Here is a 25,962-nt window from a genome sequence, read left to right as displayed (position 1 = left end):
TTTCCCAGGAACAGAGCATGTGGGTGGTAGAGTCAGGACAAATTGCTATGATGTCACAACCTATCTGATACAATACCTGATTCTACCAGGAATTCGGAAAATACAGCGCACTTGTAAGAGTATCTGGAGTCAGTGTCCTACGTTCATCACTCCCGTGTACCCAAGGTAACAATAGCTCTCAATCACGGGCCAGAGTAAGCCTGGGTTTCTCCTAACACAGATCTGTGATGTCTCTACCATCAACCAATTCCCCAACACCCAGTGGGCATCCCCCATTTAATTGCTGTCTGATATGAAATCCATGCAGTCTGTGCAGACCCCACAGGTTAAGCACTTAAGACTGTCCTCAATTTAGTGCCAGACACGTGGTCCCTACTTACTTTGGCTTGTGACCAAATGGATAAAATGGGGAAGTCCATGACCTCACCTCCATCTTCAATAACTGATGGTTACTTATGACCAAACTGAGGAAAGTACTTACTTGCTGTTCTTAGATGAATATACCTGAAACATTCACAAAGAGTGAAATGGAAGAGACGTGTAAGGCAAAGGGATGTGTGTGTGTGTGGAGATTCCATTCCATTGTGAGCACAGCACCCTCAAAATCATATTCACCACCTAGAAAGCTCTCTGAACCCAAATATTTATGCACTGTTGAGGTTTCAAGAAACAGGCTTATTGATTGGAGCATTGGTGTTTGGTCATTGATCTGAATCTGTGCCTGTCATTCTTCCCCGAGGCGCAGAAACTACAAACCTTTATTCTCTTCATTGCGTGTTGAGTATTCAATCTTGAGTGTTTGGTATTCCTCTAGTGTATGGTTATCAAATTGTATTCCGGAAATCATCACCTGACCTATGAAACAGAGTAAATTTCAAGAGTTTCAGGAGGACTGCTTCATGAAACAGGAAAAGGATCAAACATGGGAAAGATAATAACAGTCAAAAGACAACAGGGAAAGGGCCCGGAGAGTTCTGTAGTATTCTCTACTTTCATCCCACATCCTCCTTCACAAGTGCTGTTGCTGGGTTCCCTGCCATTGCCTTCCTCCATGATTCAAAGTCTTTTGATTTCTTGTAATAATACAGGAATAAATATTATTTGATAAAGAAATATTTTTACTGGGCCAGAGCAATTAGGCAGAGAACTTCTTTCAGAGTAACACATATCTTGTCTTGACACGTGAATAGTCTTTCTGTTCATAACTCGTTCTCTATTCGAAGAACTCATGTAACATGTTTCCCCTGTTCACATGAGGAAGCTGAAGATGACTTTCCCCAGGACACAAGCATGTATCCTCTTAATCACTGTTTTCAAACTAGTGTCTAGGAGAAAACTCAGAAACAGTGAAATGGATGAGAAATTTTTAGGGTACGGTAAGAGTGGAGTTAGGTGGAGCGTCCACACCCTCCTGAGCAGAGCACCCTCACCTCAGGACCATTTGTTCCCCTTCCTAAGCTCTCTCAGCCAATATTTATGGATTTGTGCTGAGGTTTCACTCAACAGGCATAAGTATTGAATTGTCAGCCAGTGGTGCTGATCTCAGTCTCAGTGAGTGCCCTCCTCTCTCCCCACAGGTGCAGAAAGTTCAAACCTTTAATGGCTTTAGTGATTATTTCAGCCAATCCTGTTAGTATGCCAGCTCCCTTCTCAATAATCTTGGTACCTATGAAAGAACAGATTTCAGATTTTCAGAAATATTGAACCATGAACCAGGACAAGTTTCAAATATGGAAAATAAAATCATAGGCAAAAGTGGACAAAGAAAAAGGCCTGAAGACTTTGCTAATATTGTACCAGCCTTGGTCGCATGAGCCCAACGACGCAGGTAGTGAAATCTTTTCAGGAGTCTATCCTCAAGGAAAATGACCAAACTTGGCCATGAAAGAGAATAAGCTGTTTAGTTTTATGGCTGGTAAACATTCAAAGAACTCCTTTAGCACGTCTTTACTGTTCAGATGAGAACTATAGATGACTAGCCTGAGGACACATAGCAAGAGGCTGATAGGGTTCAAAATAGATATTCCCTGTCAAAACCCACCAGATATACTATCCTATTCGGCCAGGAACTCTGAACATATGGATAAATGCTGAGAACTTCGGGGTGCAGTGTCCTACTTTCATTAGTCCCCTGTCCCCAGGATTCACCCGAGCTTCCAAAGCACAGGGAGGGTGAGTCTGGGTTTCCCTGACACCAAATCTGTGATGCGTCAAGAAACAACATGCAATTCCTCCAAACACCCCCTGGGTACCCCACAGGGCCATTTAATTCTGACAGCAAATCCAGGGAGTTAGTATAGATTGTGCAAGTGGAGGGCTCAGAACTGTCCTCTGTTCAGATGCCAGCCATGTTATTCCGAGTCACTCCTGATTTGACACAATGTCTAAAACTGGGAAGTTCCATTACCCCACGCCATGTTCAATAACTCAGTAAATCAGATGACCATTCTAAGGAGGACCACTCACATAGTGGTGTCTTATATTCATGAAGGATGAATCTGGGCACAGAGAGATGAGTGAGAAGTGCAGGGCAAGGTGGAAGTAGAGTGTGAAGAGCCTACACTCCCTAGAAAGCACGGGACCCTCACATCACTGCCATGTGCTACAAACCCAAACGCTCTCTGAATCACATATTTATGGATTCTTATTGAGGTTTCATCAAATAGGCATTGGGATTGAATCATTGGCCGATGGCGCCTGTTCTCATTCTCAATGCCCTCTCCTCTCCCCAGAGTTGCAGAAAGTTCACACCTGTAGCCACACCGTTGATGATACTTGTAACCACATCTATGACTGAACGCTTCTCAAGTCCCCTTCTGTGGCTTGTCTTCAGACCTATGAAAGACAGGAAATTCCAACAGTTTCAGGAAGCCTGGGGCATGAACTAAGTAAGGATCAAATATGCACATAAAATAGTAGTCTACTGTGAACACGGGAGGGAACAAATATGGATAATAAACAATAGTCAAATGGGAACATGGGAAAGGGCCTGGAAACTTTCCTAATAATCTCTCAGCTTTGGTATCAGGAGTCATCCTACATGGGGCTCTTTCTTACATTTGCTCTAGAGAGTTCATCCCAGGTATTTCTATTTATTTTTCATGAAAGAGGAATACTCATTATTTGATGGCCAAATATTCTTTCCCGCCTAAAGTAAATAGTTAAAGACATTTTTTAGATGAACACATCCTGGCGAAACATGCATAATTTTCACCATGAAATATTTATGGACTGCTGAGGTTTCAAGAAATAGGCTAATTGATTGAAGCGTTGGTCATTGATCAGAACCTCAGTGCCCTTCCCTTTTCCCCAAGGTGCAGAAACTACAAACCTTTATTCTCCTCACTGAGTGTTGAGTATTCAAGCTGGAGTGTTGGCAATTCCTCTAGTGTATGGTTATCAAATTGAATTCTGGAAATCATCACCTGACCTATGAAAGAGAATAAATTTCAAGAGTTTCAGGAGGCCTGGTCCATGAAATAGGAAAAAGATCAAACATGGATAAGATAATAACAGTCAAAAGACAACAAGGGAAAGGGCCTAGAGACTTCCATTATATTGTATCAGCTTTGTTCCCACAGGCTTCCCCACAAGGGCTGTGTTTCTTGCTTTCCCTGCTCTGTGGTTCCACATCTTTTTGATTATTGTAAATAATACAGGAATAGACATTATTTGATAAAGAAATAGTTTTACTCGGCCAAAGCAAGTAGGTAGAGAATTATTTTCAGATTAAAACATTGTGGTGAAAAATGGAGAAAGCTGGTCATGAATAAAGTCTTTCTATTCATAACTCATCATGTGTTCTAGGAACTCATGTACATGTTTCCGCTGTTCAGATGAGGAGACTGCAGATGACTTGCAGCAGGACACAAGCCTGTGGGTGGCCTGGTCAGGACAATATACTGTCATGTCACAACCCGAATGATGCACTATTGATTGGCTGGGGACTCAACAATACAGAGAACTGGAGAGACTTTCCAGGTCCAGGGTCTTAGTTTCACTACTCACCTCTCCGCAAGCCTCACCTGAGCCCTCAAATCACAGGAGAGAGTGAATCTGGGATTTTCCTGGCACTAAATACATGGCTTTTCCCTCAACCATCAAATTCCCAACACCCAACCAGCTGCCCACTGTCCACTGACTTCTGATACCATATCTGTGGAGTCAGGGCCAATGGTTGAGGTATCCAGAATGCCCTGACTTCAGAGGCCAGCCATGTGTTCTCGAGTTATCATGCTTCTGACCAAGTGACTAAAACTCGAAAATTCCATGACTCCACCTCCATGGTCAAACACTCAGTGGAACAAGCGACCAATCTCAGGAAAACTCAACCACTGTTTTCACATATCTAGGAGAAAACTCAGAAACAGTGAAGTGGAGGAGATCTTTAGGGCATGGGAGGAGTGGAGTAGGCAGAGTGTCCACGCCCTCCTGAGCAGAGCACCCTCACCTCAGGACCATTTGTTCCCCCTTCCTAAATTCTCTCAGCCAATATTGATGGATTTGTGCTGAGGTTTCACTCAACAGGCATAGTATTGAATTGTTAGCCAGTGGTGCTGATCTCAGTCTCAGTGCGTGCCCACCTCTCTCCCCACAGGTGCAGAAAGTTCAAACCTTTAATGGCTTTAGTGATTATTTCAGCCAATCCTGTCAGTATTCCAGCTCCCTTCTCAATAATCTTGGTACCTATGAAAGAACAGATTTCAAATTCTCAGAAATATTGAACCATGAACCAGGACAAGTTTCAAATATGGAAAATAAAATCATAGGCAAAAGTGGACAAAGAAAAAAGTCTGAAGAATTTGCTAATATTGTACCAGCCTTGGTCCCATGAGCCCAAGGAAGCAGATAGAGAATCTTTTCATGTCTCTATCCTGGTGGAAAATGACCAAACTTGGCCATGAAAGAGAATAAGCTGTTTAGTTTTATGACTGGTAAATGTTCAAAGAACTCCTTTAGCACTTTTTTACTGTTCAGATGAGGACTATAGATGACTAGCCTGAGGACACATAGCAAGAGGCTGATAGGGTCCAAAATAGATATTCCCTGTCAAAACCCACTTAATACACTATCCTCTTCAGCCAGGAACTCTGAACATATGGGTAAATGCTGAGAACTTCGGGGTGCAGTGTCCTACTTTCATTAGTCCCTTGTCCCCAGGATTCACCCGAGTTTCCAAAGCACAGGGAGGGTGAGTCTGGGTTTCCCTGACACCAAATCTGTGATGTGTCAAGAAACAACATGCAATTCCTCCAAACACCCCCTGGGTGCCCCACAGGTCCATTTAATTCTGACAGCAAATCCAGGGAGTTAGTAGAGACAGTGCAAGTGGAGGGCTCAGAACTGTCCTCAGTTCAGATGCCTGCAACGTTATCCCGAGTCACTCCTGATTTGACAAAGTGTCTAAAACTGGGAAGTTCCATTTTCAACAACTCAGTAAAATGATGACCATACTCATGAAGAGCACTTACATCGGGATGTCATGTTATCATAAGGATAAATCTAGGCACAGCAAAATCAGTGAGATTTGCAAGGCAAAGTGGAAGTGTGGGGAGACTCCACATCCTCGACAGCACACAACCCTCACATCACTGCTGTGTATTACCACCCAGAATGGTCCCTGAATGCCCATATTTATGGATTCTTACTGAGGTTTCACTAAGCAGGCATTTTGGTTGAATCATTATTCAGCGTTGCCTAATCTCAATCTCAGTGTCCTCTTCCCTCCCGAGAGTAGCAGAAAGTTCATACCTGTAGCCACACCGTTGATGATACCTGAAACCACATCTATGACTGAACGTTTCTCGGGTCCCCTTCTATGGCTTGCCTCCAGACCTATGAAAGACAGGAAATTCCAACAGTTTCAGCAAACTGGAGCATGAAGCAAGTAAGGATCAAATATGCCAATAAAACAGTAGTCAACAGTGGATGAGGGAGAAGACAAAGAAGCATAATGAGGAACAGTAAAAAGGGGACATGGGAGAGGGCCTGGACACTTTCCTAATTGTCTCAGCCTTGGTCCATTGGTCAGCCTACAGAGGGCTACTTCTTACATTCCCTGCAGCACATTCATTGCAGGTCTTTCTGATTAGTTTTCATGATAGAAGAACACTCATTATTCGACATGCAAATGTTCCTTCTTACCCAAAGTAAGTAGTAAAGTAAATTTTTTCAGATTTTTTCTGATTAACACATTGGTGAAAAATGTACAAAATTCAGCATGAAATTTGATTCACCTCCTTATACATATGAATGGTAATCAGTTCAAAACCCGTGTAACATACATCCCCTGTTTGAGAAGAAAATTGCAGATGACCTGCCCCAGGCATGTGGGTGGCAGGGCCAGGACAAGATACTAGCATGTTACAACCCATTTGATACACTCCCTGATTCTCCCAGGAACTCTGAAAATACAGAGCACAGTTTCTGGCTGCAATGTGAACATTCATTACTCCCCCTTTTTGGAGCATCACCTGAGCCCCAAATCACAGGACACAGTGATTCTGGGTTTTCCCCTGACACCAAATACGTGGTGTCTCTCCCAACAGCATTCAATTCCCCAAACACCCACAGGGTGTGCAACAAATCCATTTACATGTGATGGGAATTGATGGAGCTACTGCAGATTCTGCAGGTTGAGGGCTGAAAACTCCTCAGTTCAGATGCCAGCCATCAGGTCCCAAGTCAATCATGCTTGTGACCAAATAATTAAAAAGGGGATTGTGGGTCCATGACCCCATCTTCAAATTCAACAACTCAATAGAATCAGTGGCTGAACTTTGGAAAACCATTGCTTATATTCCCAAAATAGAACTCAAGGCAGAAAAATGGAAGAGATGTGCCAGCAAAGAAGGAGGGAGCTGTGCCCAGCCTCTGTGCCCTAGTGAGCACAGCACTCTCACATCAGCTTCCTGTATTCACCAACCCACAAGCTCTCTGAGCCCAGTTCGTATGTATTTCTCCCTAGGGTTCACTAAGCAGGCATGTTGTTGGATTAGCAGCCACGGTAATTAATCTCACTCTCAGTTTCCTCCCTTCTCCTCAGAGGTGCTGGAGTGACAGATGTGAAAACTGTAAACAGTAGAGGCATGCTTGTGATTTCTTGGACACCTACCATATCTTGAGATTCCCTTGAGTTGCCTCGTCTCATCTCATAACACCTAACAGCAGGAAACTCCAGCAGTTTTATAAACTCCAACAGACCCAGGCCATTAACTAAGAGATGGTACAAATTTGAAGCTTTCTACTACTATGCAGGGCTTTCCTGGTGGCTCAGCTGGTAAAGAAACCACCTGCACTGCTGGAGACCGGGCTTCAGTCCTTGTGTTGGGAAAACCTTCTGGAGAAGGCAAAGGGATCCCATTCCAGGATTCCAGCTTGGAGACATATATATATATATATATATATATATATATATATAAAATAAAATAATAAAATTGTAATATATATCCTCATATAGTCAACATATCAGTGGAGTCAAATCTTTGCACTTTAAGTCCTCCCTGATGGTCCAGTAGATAAGAAAGCACATGCTAAGGCAGGGGACATGGGTTCCCTCCCTGGTCAGGAAGATTCCACGTGCCCTGTGGCCACTAAGAAGGTAAACTGAAACTTATGAGACCAACTTCCTAGCCTAGAGCCCTTGCTCTGCAACCAGAGAAGCCACTCCTACAAGAAGCCCACACACCACAACCAGAGAGCAGACCACGGAACTAGAGAATATCCTTTCATGGGAGGAAGACCCATGCTGCCAAAACCAAAGAAACGGACAGTAATCCTGACCAACATGACAGGAGATATCTAGAAATGCTTGGCAATACCCACTCCACACCTGCCCGCCCCCTTCCATGGACTTCTGTCATTTTCCCAGAAGCTGTAGAGGAGAGGTGAGGCTGGACCTACCTTCATCCTGGATATGGTGTATATTCAGCGGGGTGCTGTCCACCAGGATAACCAGGAGGAAGAGAAGGGCTGCGGAGAGGCAGAGCCATCTCATCTTGGTGGCCTTGCAGGAGGGCTCCTGAGGATGCTGAGGACAGACAGGCTGACCTTTTAATATCCTGGCTGAGGGGTGGGATCAGGTGATGAGGAGGGGAGTGGGCAATGGGTGGAGTTGGGTGAGTCCTGTTTATTGTGTAATCTCCCTACCTAACCGTGCCTCCTGCATCTGTCTGCAGGGCTCAAAAGCCCAGTAAGAGCACTTCTCACTTGATGATGCCTGTGGGTCTTGTGTAAACACAGATTGTGATCAGAGAGCTGGAGTGTGTCCTATATGGACAGTCAGGGAGCATCCCAGCCCCTAGAGCAGTGCCTGGCATGTGATGAACGATAAGTACGTTGATGAGGGCAGATCAGAGGGCAGATCAGTTACCAGCGGTGTGGTAACCAGGTCCTCCATTCCAGCCTCTTGCAGGTGTCATCTCACCTGGACCTCATTGTCCTGACCCCTCTCCCCTACCTCAGATGGCAACTGTGACACAGGTCACCTTCCTACAGCCATTGCCACAGCTTCTCTGGTGGATGGACACTTGCACTTTTCCAGACATTGGTCCAGGAAGGGGCTTAGCTGGTGAAGGTGATGTTGTCCTGGGCAATAACCGTCTTTATGCATCAACAAATGAGTAATGGAGGGTGGCTGAGGGGAAACAGGGAGCAGAATCTCTCTCCACAGCATGTCCAGCACTCACCCCTCACCTGGTTTCACCAACAGGAGAGCGGTCTCCCTGAGTGGACATCAGGAGACCTCGGAACACCATGGCCACCCACTTCCTCCTGCTCTTTCCCTCTCTGTCGATGGGGCCATAGGACCTCAATTTGGGTACCAGCTCTGCATTGTCCTACCTTTTAGCCTGAGGATTTAAACCTCTCAGAACCCCGTGTCTTCAGGAGTCACATGAGACACGTGCTATGTACCCATGTGGTTGCCATGGAAGCAATGGATGCAACAGGCATATGTTCCTCCTCCCTAGAAGGCAAATCGTTTCTAGTAGTAATAAAAACAGTAATGAGTAACTTCTCCAGGAAAAACTTCAATTCTTCATTGTAGCAGGCATTATCCTATGCACATGAAATATGTAATTAGTCTAATTCTAAAAAATCTTTAAAGAAAGGGGGAGGAAACTGTTAACATATCCTCGTATTACTGAGGAGGGACCTGAGGTATAAAGAAATAAAACAATTAGCTTAGATCATAGCTTGTAGAGAGGATTTGGACCCAGTGATCTGACTTAGAGTCTGTGCACATGCACTCTGCTGCACTGCAAGCTGTAAATTAGAGTGCACTCACGCCACACCCACCAGCCCTTCAGTCACTCTTGTTTATCACTTGTAGTTACAGACATAGAGCACTGCTGAGGATGGCGGGCACTCTCAGTACCAAGCTGGCTAAGTACACATGTGCATCAGAGTGGGTTACTCACAAAACAAGCCACACTGAGTCGAGGGTCTGCTCCCTTCTGAGACATTTCACGTGCGTGATTTCATTTAGCCTCATGTCAATCCTACAACATCTGGGATTCTCACCCTTTGTGTCAAGCAGAAAGCAGAGGCTCAGAGGTAAAGTCACTTGCTAAAGACACACAACCCGCTGATGGTAAAACAAGGATTCATATTCAGGACGTGCTGCAGCCCTGCCCCTCTTTCTGAGTCAATCTCTGCATCTGAGACCAGGGAGTAGCTGAGACTCTCCCCAAAAGAAACTCCTCTTTCCTCTCTTCTCGTCTCTCATCAGTCTGTCTTTCTCTCCCAATACCCTCCCCTCCTGATCCTCCTCACTCTTGCCCTAATTAGAGGCCCCCCCGGGTCCACAAGCCTTCTGAAGGGCCAGTTTTCATTCCAGCGCCCCTCTCCCTGTTCATGGATGTCTGGTCTCTAATTAGAAACCTCCCTGGCCCCTGAAGGCCTCTTTAGAGAAATTGAAGAACAGGAACAAACAGTCACTGTATACTGGATGAAAAGAAGCGACCCCAACCCTCTGGGACCCCAGGTCATACTCTGCTTCTGTTCCTGAGTATCTCCATCTGAATAATGAGAACCTTCGAATCCTTGGTATCAAAGGTCACATGTTCAAATGGACGGAATGCACCTGGGGCAGACAGAAGATGTTTAGATATTTAAGATGCTGTGCCGTCAGAGAGGTATGTTCATATCCAAGTAATTGCTGATTACTTTCTGCTACATGATAAACGAGCACCTGACTTTTGGAACCCTGCAGTATCTTTCTCCAGATTATTTTCAAAATTAAAAAGGAATGTAACCAGAGGATGCACATCTGGCTACCACATATGTATCGTTAACTACAGAGTTCATTTTACAATTTTAGGAATTTATAAGATTTCACAGTGGGACATTTCATTAAAAAAATTTCTATCAATGTAAGACAAGTAAACAAACTGGCATCACAGTCCTGGTATTTAGCAAGGACCATGGGTCTCAAATGTGAGTGAGCATCAGAATTCCTTAGTCATTTGGTCAAACACAGATTTGAGATCCTCATCCCCAGAATTTTGATTCAGTAGCACAGGTTGGGACCTGACTAGCTGCATCAACAATGTTCCCAATGTGCTGAGGGTGTTTCTCCATGGACCTCCTTTTGAAAACCATGAACTAAGCTAAAGAAGAGCAACCCTCTTCTTAAGAAGGGACCATTCTCTCCAGTTTCCAGAAGTCCCATCATTCCTTATTGTCTGTTTGCCTTCACCCCAACTCCGAATACTTCCATTCCCATTACTCATCTGTCCAGGAGGGCATTTAAAATTGTGACCTGTGATGAGGGCCCACAGTAAGTGTTGATAAAAAGATACCTTGCTGTTCTTAAGGGCTTCTCTGGTGGCGCAGAAGTTAAAGCATTGCCTGCAATGTGGGAGACCTGGGTTCGATCACTGGGTCGGGAAGATCCCCTGGAAAAGGAAATGGCAACCCACTCCAGTATTCTTGCCCAGAGAATACCATGGATAGAGGAGCCTGGTGGGCTACAGTACATGGGGTCACAAAGAGTCGGACAAAACCGAGCAACTTCATTTCACTTCACTTCACTTCACTTCATTCCTATTTTAGAGATGAAGATATTGAACTACAGCTATGAAAAACAGACTTTCTGGAAGACAAACAGATGAAAATCAGGAGGAAGACACTTACCTGTTTTTCAACTGTTCCCAGATTTTTCGATTTCACTAGTACACAAACAAGCACAACCCATGCAAAGCTATTTGATATTAACACAGATGATGCATTAAAGATATTGGACATAACTTCATGAGTTCACATCATATTTACAAGAATAGGAGGTGGCCCCAGCCTCTCTAACAACATCCGGGCAGCCACATTCCAAGCTTCTTCATGTGCTGGTGGGGTTGAGGATGACGTTGAGGATGCAGTGAGGAAGACGATTACAGCAAGAATCAGGAATTCACATCCCAGACTCTACTTTCACTGCAGTCATGAGGAGCTTTTCTCCTGCATAGTTGCCATCCTTACTTAAATATTTATAGACTATCCTCTGTGCCTGGAGCTGTGCAAAGTTCTAGGGATAAAGGGAAGTCCTGATTTCATGGTGCTTGGAGCGAACTGGATGAAGCAAGAGTAAAGTATGCAGTCATATGGGAGAGAGGAAAGAAGCAGATTCCTGCTAAGGAAGGTGGGGTTTAGAAGCAAGATGGAAAGGCTGAATATTATCACAAGCAACCAGAGCTCAGCCCTGACTGGGTCCTCCTTGGACCTCAGCATCTCAGGAGAGCCCAGTTCCCATGGCCTCTGCAAAGGAGAGGAACTTGCTAACTGAAACTCTGAAGCCCTGACCCAGACACTGAGTACCTGAGCGGGATCTAAACCATCCTAGAAATGAGCAACCACAGTGCTCTCAATATCAGAATGGCCAATAAAAAGAAAGTGAATTTTTGAGCTGAGGTGGCTCAGTAGACCTACTGACCTGCTCTGTGGCATGGCTGACTTTCTCTTCCCATGTAACCAAGGGCAGCATGAGAGTAAGCTTGGATTATCAGGATGGTGCTTCTGGGGCTGACTGTTTGCCAAGTTGACACCTGGAGGACAATGCTCAGCCCATGATTTCTAAGGGCACTGCAGCCACTTCTCCAAGGAGGCAGCAATAATCACTATGGGTGGTTTAGAGGAATGTGTACACTCCTGAGGTCCAGCTCTTTTCCCAGGCCTTCCCCTCTGCCTATACTGTGCCTGCTATCTTTCCCAGGATAGGATAGCACCTGCAGGGGTTTTAACACAGCCAGGCCCCCATTGTAGTCTTTGTTCTTAACATTTTAACTATCATACACAAAAATCTCCCAGAACCTGGACTGGTGTTTTAGCTGTGTCTGCTTAGTTTGGCCTTGCAGGGACCCATGAATGGATGCTCCAGCCATAGGTCAGGCCATAGGGCAGCAGGGATGGGAGCATCTTGGTGAAATAGGAGGATGGTCATCACAGCTGGCTCTAAAAGGTACATACAGATAATACCAGTTTGTCTGCAATAGAAACTGGTAGGGGTGTGTGTGAAAAGGCCCTTTCATATCCTGTGTAGTAGGACATTATTATTCATATTGTTAGGCTTCAGATCGACAGGTTGATACTGTAAACAATTGCATATCCTTACTGATATTTATACATGAGGTGGCATGTTGCCACTGATTAGCTTCAAGTAGAACAAGAATAAAAGATACATATTAAGAACATTCTCCTCATGTTGATTATGACTGGTACAGGACAATGGTCCATGAGTTTATAATACTAATATCTGTACATGTATATAGCTGAAAGCTTCTGGTAACAAGAAGAAAGTGTGAAGCCATCATGATTTAATGGACGAAGGCATGGAAGCAAACCCCTCACTGTGTACACTTTGTTTACTTCATGGGCACTCGAATTATGGAATATTGAGGAAGGACTGATATTTTGAAATAAGAAAATATAAATAAATATATAATATATATAATTTATAAGATATATAATTTATAATATATATAAATTATAAGAAGTATAGCTGGTCTTTTACCATTCCTGAAACCAAGCTCCTAAAATAATTGGAATTCCTAGGAGAGGACAGCACCCAGAGAGTCTCTCATGAAGTGAGAGAGTGACTAGCAAAGCCTCAGTCTAACCTTAGACTGGGGATTTGTTGCCTGGATAACCAACTCATGATTTGGTGGTTGAATTCTTTCTCTTTTTTTTCTGAATTTATAAATACTTTATTTGTAGGATAATTGCTTTACAGATTTTATTGTTTATTGTCAAATATCAACATGAGTCAGTGATAAGTATAGGTTTTAATTCCCACCTTCTGCTTTTCCCTGACTGCAAACCTCAAGGAGAGTTGAGAGTTTTAAGGCTAAATACATCACAAATGCCTAAAGATTTGATGAATCCTGATTTGTGATGATTCCTCCACAGAAGTCTCAATACAGCAAGTTATTCATGTTATTCTAATGAACTGAGATCAATCCAGGCAATAACATGGATATACACTTCTTCATGGCTCACCTGGAAAGTTCAGCAGCCTGCCCAGAGGCCTCTGTCTCTGCCCTTCACCCCCTAGAGGCCACTCTCCACACTACAGCCACCATGGTCCTGTTTCGAAGCGAATCATATCACATGGTTCCCATGACCAGTGCCTCAGTGACCACCTAGCTTTCTGAGAGTCATATCCTGATTTTTAAAATTCTACAAGCCTCTTCCTGACTTGTCCCCAGGCCCTCTCTGTCTCATCCCGTCCACTCCCCTGCCTCTCAACCCTCTCAGCCTTAGCCACTCTGGCCCTGGCTGCGGCTCTAACACTCAGGCGCTTTTTTGCATGCTCTGCCCAAAGCTTCCTTATCACAGAGTATTTCCCTGACCCTTGCCACCCTCCTAATCCCCAACACTCCTCAACATTCATCATATCTGGTATAAGATATTCCTGTCTTCATTGTGTGTGTCCCTCCTTAAATTGTATATTATTTTACTGTATTCTGTTTAGAGCTGTTTCCCTACTGAAACAGCTATGCTCTCAGAGTCAAAAAGATACATTTTGATAAATATTTCTCAAGTCAATGGCTCTTCTATTTCATACTTGTGCCAAGTGCACCATCATTGTAGAGAGTGGACAAAGTAAGAATTCTATTAGTTTCTATGATGATGAGGCATATCTACATAATTATGAGAGAAAATGTCATCTATATCATTATAGGAAAACAAAATATAGTCTGTTAGGTGAGCATAGAGAAGGCCTTTGAGTTTTTACTAAGATCATACCAGCCTGGGAAAAGCAGTCTTGGCCCCAAGAGCAAATTCATCAAAGGACTTCATTTCTTGCTCTGCCTGCAGTTGCCTCTGAAGAGGAGACCCTCAGCTGTCACTCAACTCTCTGATTAATTTCACCACAAAAAATGATCATTATTTGACACTTTTTTTTTTTTTGCATATGTCATGGAGAAATAAATGTAGGTAGGTCGACAAGTCTTTCAGATGAAAATGCCTTTGCAGAAAATGGAAACCACTGGCCACAAAGGTGTAAATTCTTTGTCCTCATGACTAGTAATCCTTTGAAAAATCTCTAGAAACATGGTGACCCTGCTCTCATGAAAAAGCTGCAGGTGGGAATATCCCCAGAGACACAGCATGCAGGTGGTAGGATGAGACAAGACACAGTCTGTAACAACCCATTTTATCAAGTCTCTGATTCTGGTAGGAATTCTGAAAATGCATAAAACTACTGAGGGGTTCTGAGTGCTCTGTTCAACATAATATAGTCCCCTGTCCTTGAGCCTCACCCCAGACACAAATGGAGGAAAACAGTAAGTCTGGGTGTTGTCCCTGACACCAAATATGTGGGTATCTGCCAATAGCAACTATTTTCTCCACACCCACTGGGCATCCAGGAGTCAATTCACTTCTGACACTAAATCTGCAGAAGGGATCCAGAGCCTATAGGGTGAGGTTTCCATACTTGAGTACAGCCCACCCTTCAGGTTTTGATCACAAGTCCTGGGATCACTTACACGTGTGACCAACTGGCTGTCAATTCAGAGATTCCTTGACCCAATTCCCATGGTGAACAAGTTAACAGAACCACTCACAGAAACGGGGACCCTTGACTTCAGGCCCCAGTTATTATAAACTATGACATTCAGACAACAGAAGAGAGGAGAAGCATAAGGCAAAGAGGTAGCAGGAATTGCTAAGCATCTACACCATCTCCAGACACTCCTCCCTTACAAACCCTTGATGTTATCAACCCTCTGAAGCTTTCTGAATCCAGGGTTCATGGGTTTTAATTGATGGTTTGATGTGTTCAGTTTGATTGACTCTTTGGCCATTGTTGACGTAACTCAGAATCTGTTCTCTTCTCCCTATGGGGACTGAAAATTTTAACCCCCTAATCATCTGACGATATTTCTGGAGTCTAGCTAAACACAGATACTATCTAAGTTCTGATACTTCAGAGATTGCAGTGTTTAAAGTAAGACAATAAATTCCAAGAGTTTCTGGAATCCTGGGGCATGAACCAGGTCAAGGATCAAATATGGATCTTTTTACTGTTCTATAGTGGGATTTAGGGACAAGGAAAATACCAGGAATAGACAGTCTCAGAGATGAAGTTCATGATTTTTTAAAATGAGGTGGGACACTTTTATTAAAAGCAGAACACATAATGATACTTTTGGAGAGTCAAGAAATATCCCTTGAGTTCAACTGCTCACTTCCCAGAAGAAATCTAGAGAGGGCTGGCAGCATCCTCCACACCCCTCTTCCTGCCCCTTCCATGGACTCACCTTCTTTCCCTCCAGTCTGTAGAGAAAAGGTGAGCTAGGACTTACTCTTGGAGAAGGAAATGGCAACCCACTCCAGTGTTCTTGCCTGGAGAATCCCAGGGACGGGGGAGCCTGGTGGGCTACCGTCTATGGGGTCACACAGAGTTGGACACGACTGAAGCGACTTAGCAGCAGCAGCAGCAGGACTTACTCTGGACCCGTGTTGGCTTCATCCCCCAGAATGCCGGCCAGAAAGCTGCCCAGGAGGATGAGCAGGGCTGCAGAAAGTCAGAGTGTGCTCATGTTTCTGGCCTTGAAGAATGGCATCTATGGGAAGAAGGATGCCTACAAATCTGTTTATGCCAAGCCGATGTGTAAGAACAAACAAGAAGAAGTGAGTGTGGAAATGGAGGATTTGGGGTCAGCCGTGTGCAATGTATAATCTCATCACCTTCCATTGTCCTGCCTGTACGTGTGTGTCTGCTCAGTCACTTGGTTTTATCTGACTCTTTGAGACCCCATGGACTGTAGACCACCAGGCTCCTCTGTCCTGCTTCTGTCTGCTTTGGCGAGGATGCCCAGGAAATACAATTCTCAAACTTGACTCTGTCTGTGGTCTCGTGAGAAAATGACTGTGATTCTATGTGTAGAATTTTGTCCAGTGTGGTCACTCAAGGGGCATTCCAGCACCTAGAGCACTGCATGGCACATGATGGATGGTCCATGAGTGGATGAGACCTGATCAAAGGACTGCTAGGTGACCAGCAGTGTATTAGCCCAGGTCCTCCTTTACATCCTCATGAGGAGACTTCATATCTACCTGTCAATGCTCCCCCTTTCACATTAGTTCCACCTACTTCAAAAGACAGGTGTGACACAGGTAAGCTTCCTGCAGCCGTTGTGGCAGCATCTCTACTGAAACATACAAGCTCTGACCTGGCAGTGTTCCAAAGAGATGTTGAGCCAGGAAAGAGCATCTCCATGCAGGGCACAAATCCTGATATTCTGGGTAGAAATAAAGAGAAGGGAGTGGGCAGAAGGAAGTAGAGACATAAACACATCTCCAGAGCATGACCACCCACTGCCCCTCACCTGGTTTCACCAACAAGACAGCTACCTGCTGGATTGGACCTCAGTGGCTAGAGTGGATCTCAGGGACTTTGCAAGATTACATACCTGCCATATACCCCCAACACAGCTCTGAACTCTCCACTACTGGTTTTGGGAACAGAGGAGCTCAGTTTGAGTCTCAGTTTTGCCATTACCTAACTATGTGATCTGGGGTGGGAAATTATCCACTTCTTCACTTGTAACATATATGGTGTTGCTCATTTCCTGGGAGTGGACTGAATCATTTCAGGTGATAAGACATATATTCTTATCTCTGAAAACTCAAAGTCCTTTGAAATAATTATAATCAGTAATTAGGATAACTAACACTTAACTAAGCTTTGGTGTCATGGTGGTCATAACAGACACCCTCTTCCAACAACACAAGAGAAGACTCTACACATGGAAATCACTATATAGTATATACTGAAATCAGATTGATTATATTATTTGCATCCAAATTTGGAGAAACTATACAGTCAGCAAAAGCAAGACTGGGATGGTGGCTCAGATCATGAACTCCTTATGGCCAAATTCAGACTAAAATTGAAGAAAGAAAGGAAAACCACTAGGCCCTTCAGGTATGATCTAAATCAAACTTTAATGATTATACAGTGGAAGTGACAAATTACTCAAGGATTAGATCTGATAGACAGAGAGCCTGGAAAACTATTGTTCAGGATGCAGTGATCAAGATCATCCCCAAGAAAAAATAATTAAAAAAGCAAAATGATTGTCTGAGGAGGCCTTACAAATAGCTGAGAAAAGAGAAGGGAAAGGCAAAGGAGAAAATGAAGGATATACCCATTTGAATTTAGCATTCCAAAAAATATCAAGGAGAGATAAGAAAGCATTGCTCAATGACCAATGCAAAGAAATAGAGGAAAACCATAGAATGGGAAAGACTAGGGATCTCTTCAAGAAAATTAGAGATACCAACAGACCATTTCAAGCAAATATGGGCAGAATAAAGAGCATAAATGGTATGGACCTAAAATAACAGCAGATATTAAGAGGAGGTGGCAACAATTCACAGAAGAACAGTAAAAGAAGATCTTCATGATCCAGATAACCACAATGGTGTGATCACTCACCTACAGCAGACATCCTGGAATGTGAAGTCAGGTGGACCTTAGGAAGCATCGCTGTGAACAAAGCTGGTGGAGGCTATGGAATTCCAGTTGAGCTATTTCAAATCTCAGAAGATGATGCTGTGAAAGTGCTCCACTCAATATGCCAGCAAATTTGGAAAACTCACCAGTGGCCACAGGACTGGAAATGGTCAGTTTTCATTCCAATCCCAAAGAAAGGAAATGCCAAAGAATGTTAACTAACACACAGTTGCACTCATCTCACAGGTTAGCAAGATAATGCTCAAAATTCTCCAAGCCAGGCTTCAACAGTATGTGAACTGTAAGCTTCCAGATGTTCAAACTGGACTTAGAAACGGCAAAAGAATCAGAGATAGAACTGCCAATATCCATTGAGTCATCGAAAAATCAAGAGACTCCAGAAAAATATCTACTTGTTCTTCACTGACTATGCCAAAGCATTTGACTGTGTGGATCACAACAAACTGTGGAAAAATCTTCAAGAGATGGGAATTGCAGACCACCTTACCTGCCTCCTGAAAATCTGTATACAGGTCAAAAAGCAATAGTTAGAACTGAACGTGGAACAACAGACTGGTTCTAAATCAGGAAAGGAATATGTCAAGGCTGTACATTGTCACCCTGCTTATTTAACTCTTATGTAAAATACATCATGCAAAATGCCAGACTCTATGAAACACAAGCTGGAATCAAGATTATAGGGAGAAATATGAATAACCTCAGATATGCAGATGATACCACCCTCATGGCAGGAACCAAAGAAGAACTAAAGAGCCTCTTGATGAAAGTGAAAGAGGAGAGTGAAAATGTTGGCTTAAAACTCAACATTCAGAAAACTAAGATCATGACATCTGGTCCCATCCCTTCATGTCAGATAGATGGGGAAACAATGAAAAGAGTGAGAGAATTTATTTGGAGGGGCTCTAAAATCACAGCAGGTGGTGACTTCAATCATGAAATTAAAAGATGCTTGCTCCTTGGAAGAAAAGCTAGAAGCAATCCAGATGGCATATTAAAAGGTAAAGACATACTATGCCAATAAAGTTCCATCTAGTGAAATCTATGGTTTTTCCAGTCATCATGTATGGATGTGAGAGTTGGACTATAAAGAATCACAGAGGGAAGAATTGATGCTTTTGAACTGTGGTGTTGGAGAAGACTCCTGAGAGCCCCTTGGACTGCAAGGAGATCCAACCAGTCCATCCTAATGGAGATCAGTCCTGGATATTCATTGGAAGAACTGATGCTGAAGCTGAAACTCTAATACTTTGGACACCTGATGCAAAGATGTGATTCCTTGGATTAGATCCTGATTCTAGAAAAGATTGAAGGCAGGAGGAGAAGGGGATGACAGAGGATGAGATGGTTGGATGGTATCACAGACTCGGTGGGCATGAGTTTGAATAAGCTCCGAGAGTTGGTGATGGACAGGGAGGCCTGGCATGCTGCAGTCCATGGTGTGCAAAGAGTCGGACACGACTGAGCAACTGAACTGAACTGAACTGAACAGAACACTTAACTACATTATCCAGAGAGTCAAATAAAGACAAGGAGGACTAAGGAAAGGGCTGGACCTGGGTGAGATCAATCACTGAAACAAGAGGGCTTTCAGTTTCCCCTGAGAAAGGACACCTAGTTGAAATTGGGATGGTGACTCCACTCTGGCCCTGAGGGAGATTCCTGAGGGCGGAATTCTAGAAGATTATGCTAATACAGTTAATGCTATTTCTTCCTTTCTTACTCCAGTCAACAGCACATTTAAGGGCGGTCAGGAACAGAGGAAAATAAAATTCTGATTCTAGACGATTTGCTTTAGTCTGTCATGTTCAAAGCACTTTAGCACTGAAATCACCCTGGTTCTCAATGTTCCCAAATCTGGGCATATCTTAACGCATATATCACCTTCCTCTTTATATGAAAAAAGAATCTGTGTCTCAGGAAGATGAAAGGACTTGCAGAAGACCACAAAACACAGTGAGTTACAGAAGCCAAATTCTTTTCATTAATATCAATCATTTCATTACACTGTTATAAACTAAGAATAATTAAAAATTAAATAACATATATTTATAGTATGACTCCTCTTCATAGATCACAGCCTTGTTGTGGTGAAAGGACTTGTGTAACTCAATGAATCGATGAGACCTGCCATTTAGGGACACCCAACTCATCTTATATGCTAGTAGAGTAATGCTCAAAATTCTCCAAGCCAGGCTTCAGCAATACGTGAACCGTGAACTCCCTGATGTTAAAGCTGGTTTTAGAAAAGGCAGAGATCAAATTGCCAACATCCACTAGATCATGGAGAAAGCAAGAGAGTTCCAGAAAAACATCTATGTCTGCTTTATTGACTATGCCTAAGCCTTTGACTGTGTGGATCACAATAAACTGTGGAAAATTCTGAAAGAGATGGGAATACCAGACCACCTGACCTGCCTCTTGAGAAATCTGTATGCAGGTCAGGAAGCAACAGTTAGAACTGGACATGGAACAACAGACTGGTTCCAAATAGGAAAAGGAGTACGTCAAGGCTGTATATTGTCACCCTGCTTATTTAACTTCTATGTAGAGTACATCATGAGAAACACTGGACTGGAAGGAACACAAGCTGGAATCAAGATTGCCGGGAGAAATATCAATCACCTCAGATATGCAGATGACACCACCCTTATGGCAGAAAGTGAAGAGGAGCTACAAAGCCTCTTGATGAAAGTGAAAGAGGAGAGTGAAAAAGTTGGCTTAAACCTCAACATTCAGAAAACTAAGATTGTGGCATCTGGTCCCATCACTTCATGGGAAATAGATGGGAAAACAATAGAAACAGTGTCAGACTATTTTTGGGGGCTCCAAAATCACTGCAGATGGCGACTGCAGCCATGAAATTAAAAGATGCTTACTCCTTGGAAGAAAAGTTATGACCAACCTAGATAGTATATTCAAAAGCAGAGACATTACTTTACCGACTAAGGTCCGTCTAGTCAAGGCTCTGGTTTCTCCTGTGGTCATGTATGGATGTGAGAGCTGGACTGTGAAGAAGGCTGAGCATGAAAGAATTGATGCGTTTGAACAGTGATGTTGGAGAAGGCTCTTGAGAGTCCATTGGACTGCAAGGAGATCCAAGCAGTCCATTCTGAAGGAGATCAACCCTGGGATTTCTTTGGAAGGAATGATGCTAAAGCTGAAGCTCCAGTACTTTGGACACCTCATGTGAAGAATTGACTCATTGGAAAAGACTCTGATGCTGGGAGGGATTGGAGGCAGGAGGAGAAGGGGACGACAGAGGATGAGATGGCTGGATGGCATTACGGACTCGATGGACGTAAGTCTGAGTGAACTCCAGGAGTTGGTGATGGACAGGGAGGCCTGGCGTGCTGCGATTCATGCGGTTGCAAAGAGTCAGACACGACTGAGCGACTGAACTGAACTGAACTGAATAAAGATGGGTCATAGTGAAGAGTTCTGACAAAATGTGATCCACTGGAGCAAGAAATGGCATACCACCCCAGTATACTTGCCATAAGAACCTCATGAACTGTATTAAAGGACAAAAGATATGACCCTGAGAATGAGTCCTTCAGTTTGGAACCTGAACAATATGCTACTGGTGAAGAGCAGAGAAGAACTACAAATAGCCTCAAAAGAATGAACCAGCTGGACCTAATCACAAACAATGCTCAGTTCTGGATGTGTTGGTTGATGAAAGTAAAATCTGATGCTACGAAGAACAGTACTGCATTGGAACCTGGAATGTTACATTGGTGAATGAAGGTAAATTGGATGTGGTCAAGTAGGACTGGAAACAATAAACATGAACATCTTAGGAATCCGTGAACCTAAATGGGAGGCAATGGGCAAATTTAATTCAGATGACCATTTTACCTACTACTGTGGGAAGAATCCCATTGAAGAAATGGAGTAACCCTCAAAATCAACATAATAGTCTGAAATGCAGTACTTAGTTGCAGCCTCAAAAATGACAGCATGTTCTTGGTTCGTTCCAAAGCAAGCCATTCAACATCACAGTAATTCAAGTCTATCCCCCTCCTACTGATGCTGATGATCATTTCTGTGAAGACCTAGAAGACCTCCTAGAACTAATACCAAAAACACATGTGCTACTCATCACTGAGGATTGGAATACAAAAGTAGGAAGTCAAGAGATACCTGGAGCAACAGGCAAGTTTGGCCTTGGAGAACAAATCAAAGCAAGGCAAAGTCACACTGAATTCTGCCAAGAATGCACTGATCAAAATGAATGCAGAATACCCTTTATCAAGAACACAGAGGACGACATACACATGAACCTCACCAAATGGTCATTCTCTGTAGCAGAGATGGAAAAGCTGTGTAGTCAGTAGAAACAAGACCAGGAGCTGCCTGTGGCTCATATCATCAGGTTCTCATAGCAAAATTCAGGATTGAGCTAAAGAAAGGTGGAAACTGCTAGGCCAACCAGCTACAACTTAAATCTCATGCACTGTGAATATGTAGCAGAGGGAACAAATAGATTCAAAGGATTAGAACTTGTAAACAGTGTGCCTGAAGACCTTTGCATGGAGGTCTGTAATATTGTACACAAGGCAGCAAACCAAACTATTCCAAAGAAAAAGGAAAGCAAGGAGGTAAAGTGGAGGATTTTAGTGGTTTCTCTCTGGAAATATGAACAAGTACAAGCATTATCTTTATTTTATACTAATAAAATAAAAATCTCAGACATGTTGAGAATTTGCCCAAGACTGGAAAGATATGAAACAGAGCACCAACACCCTGTGTGTTCTCATTTAATCAAATACTAATACTTTTGTGGACTCCATGCCAAGATCATGGCATCTGGTCCCATCACTTCATGGCAAATAGATGGGGAAACAGTGGAAAGAGTGACTGACTTCATTTTCTGGGCTCCAAAATCACTGCAGATGGTGAACATAGCTATGATTTTAAAAGACACTTACTCTTTGGAAGAAAGTTATAACCAACCTAGACAGCATATTAAAAAGCAGAGACATTACTTTGTCAACAAAGGTCTATCTAGTTAAGGCTAAGGTTTTTCCAGTGGTCACGTATGGATGTGAGAGTCAGATTATAAAGAAAGGTAAGCACAGAAGAGTTGATTCTTTTGAACTGTGGTGTTGAAGAAGACTTTTGAGAGTTCCTTGGACTGCAAGGACATCCAACCAGTCCATCCTAAAGGAGATCAATCCTGGTTATTCCTCGGAAGGTCTGATGTTGAAGCTAAAACTCCAATATTTTGGCCACATGATGTGAAGAGCTGACTCATTTGAAAAGACCCTGTTATTGGGAAAGATAGAGGACAGGAGGAGAAGGGGATGACAGAGGATGAGATGGTTGTACAGCATCACCAGCTCAATGGACATGGGTTTGGGTGAACAGTGGGAGTTGGTGATGGACAGGGAGGACTGGCATGCTGTGGTTCATGGTGGCACAAAGAGGCAGACACGACTGAGTGACTGAACTGAGCTGATGCCAAACTTTACTATTCTGTGGTGAACAGATACTGTCCATTTCCAAAGTTGCTTCCATTGTAAATCTTCCCAGAAGCAGAGCAGGAAAGCCTCATCAAAGTCCCTGTGCTTGGGAGAGCAAGGACCTGCCATGTTAGGTGATGAATAAAGCAGCTAAGTGCCATTTCTATGCTTCCATTTCCTCCCCTGAAGGATTCTTAGCATGATTAATCCAAAAATGTGGCAAAATGCTAACAAAGAGCCAGGGATACTAAACAGTAGTTGTACTTTTTTAACTGAAGTAAGAAGCCCCCTCCCCAGCTGTGACTTCAGGGAATCAGCTTTCTGGGAGGACGGCACAGTTGAGGCTCCAACCCCTTCTTCTTCAGAGAGTCAGGAGGATGACCTGCCCCCTTGTTTGCCTGAACTTAGAAGTAAGGAAGAAAAACTGTCATGTTGACGTGTGTAAATCCCAGGTTTCTGTGTAACTTGTGTTGCTATTAAGGAGTCCATGATGATTTATTGGGTTTGCTTCCTACACCAGGTAGGGTACAGTCTCTGGAAAGGGAAAGCAGAGGGACCCACTATAGGCAGGACAATGAGAAGGGCCACCATTTCCATGGTTCCTGTTGGTTAAGGTTTGTAATTACAAACAACAGACTCCGCTCCAGTCAGTTTAAATTTGAATATACATTTACTGAAATATAAACCATAGTCCAGTACTTTGGCTACCTCATGCGAAGAGTTGTCTCATTGAAAAAGAGTATGATGCTGGGAGGGATTGGGGGCAGGAGGTAAAGGGGACAACAGAGGATGAGATGGCTGGATGGCATCACTGACTCGATGGATGTGAGTCTGAGTGAACTCCAGGAGTTGGTGATGGACAGGGAGGCCTGGCGTGCTGCAGTTCATGGGGTCGCAAAGAGTCGGACACGACTGAGTGACTGAACTAAACTGAACTGAAACCATAGTCTTAGAAGCTACAGAAATGAAAATTGCAACATCATTGTGCAGTTAAGGAGCTTTTGTAAAAGAAACTCTTCTCTCATGACTGATGCTGAGAACTGGATGCTGGAAACTCCACCTTGGACACCCACAAGGAGAGTAGAGGTGTTGGGAAGGGTGATAAAGGTGAGGATGCCATGACGATGGGAGTTAAAACAAAAACCCTGTGTTGCACCGCAGCCTTGTAGTTAATCTGGTCATGAGGAATGTACTCCTACATTCCTTCCTTCCTTCCTCAAGTAATTATAAGCTATCTCATGCATCTAGAAGCTGTGCGAAGTGCTAGGGGTAAAGGGAAGACATGCTGTCATGGTGCTGAGAGCCAGCTGGATAAGACAGAATTAGACATGCTGGCCAATAGAGGAAAGGAAACAGGCAGGCTCTGCTGAGGAGGGTAGGGGAGAGAAGACTGTGAGGAGACTGAAGAAGTTCGGATGCAGCCAGAGCCCAGCCCTGCAGGAGTCCTCCTCGGATTTCAGAGTTTCCGGGAACCACTCTCTGCATGTCCTCTGCAAAAAGAAAGGAACTTGTTGGGTTCCATCATTGTAGCCCCAGGCCTGGACACCCGTCATCTTGACAGACCCTATGTTTTCAAAAAACTATGGAACTGTAGTCCCCATGACTCGAATGGCCAACAAGAAAGAAGTGAATTTTTCAAGCCTAGGCGTGGTGCTCAGGAGCATGCAGACCTGCCCTGTAGCATGGCTGAATCAGTGTTCCATTTGAAAAAGAGGAGCATGTGATCAGGCTCAGATGATCACAAAGAGGGCATCTGGAGTTGTCCTTCTGCCATTCTCTCCCTGAAGAACTCGTTCAGTGTGTGGTTTCACAGGACACTGCAGCCTCTTCTCCTGGCAGCAGCGAGGAGGAAGAAAGTGTTCAGGGTGAATGGTGTATGTATTGTCCCCTGAGCTCCACCTCTTTCCCCAGCCCTTCCCCTCCTCCTGTGCCCTGCCCCTGTCTTACCACAGGGAACCAGCCCCTTGAGAGCAGGTCTTTATGCAATCCTCTAACTTTTCAAAGTTACTTTCACTCCCTTCACAGCCACCATACACAAACTGCTTGCAGAATCTGGTCTGGGTATTATGGAAGTACCTGGTCATCATGGCATTGCAGCCACTTTTTAATTTAGGCTCCAAGTAGAAGAGAAGCTTAGAAGCTGCTGGAAGGAGAGGAGCAATGGCTCAGTTATGAGGATGGTCATCACAGCTCTGTAGAAGGACAATGAGAACAGCCAATTTGCTTGCAATAGTGAATGTTAGCGTTGTGGAGGATGGTCAAATTGAAAAGACCATTTGAAAACCTCCTTTCTGGGACAGAATTATGACTGTTGCTAGGGGTGACATGATATAATAATAATGTACAAATGTATATCTTCTCATGAAGTCTTTTAAGAAAGATTGGTATAATGACATAGCTAAGCCTTAAAATGTCTGTAAGATCTGAGGACGCCCAGTGGTTAAGAACCACCTTCCAATAAAGGAGTCATAGGTTCAATACCTTGTCAGGGAGATGAACTCCCAAGTGCTGTAGACA

The 25,962-nt window shown here is 43.7% G+C and overlaps 1 protein-coding gene across 1 annotated transcript in view; it reads right to left on the bottom strand.

Annotated features, from left to right (window-relative positions):
• The window catches only part of LOC138091189 (trophoblast Kunitz domain protein 1-like), a 66,785-nt gene that overhangs the window by 669 nt on the left and 40,154 nt on the right, over positions 1 to 25,962 (bottom strand). Inside the window, 6 exon segments of the mRNA XM_068986826.1 lie at positions 757 to 855; positions 1,595 to 1,666; positions 2,752 to 2,835; positions 3,332 to 3,430; positions 4,615 to 4,686; positions 5,752 to 5,835. Coding sequence (XP_068842927.1) covers positions 757 to 855; positions 1,595 to 1,666; positions 2,752 to 2,835; positions 3,332 to 3,430; positions 4,615 to 4,686; positions 5,752 to 5,835 — 510 coding nt within the window.

This window comes from Capricornis sumatraensis, chromosome 15, assembly GCF_032405125.1.
Source record: "Capricornis sumatraensis isolate serow.1 chromosome 15, serow.2, whole genome shotgun sequence".
Lineage (NCBI taxonomy): Eukaryota > Metazoa > Chordata > Mammalia > Artiodactyla > Bovidae > Capricornis > Capricornis sumatraensis.
Note: the sequence above shows the minus strand (reverse complement) of the source record. Positions and strands in the feature narration are given on the sequence as shown.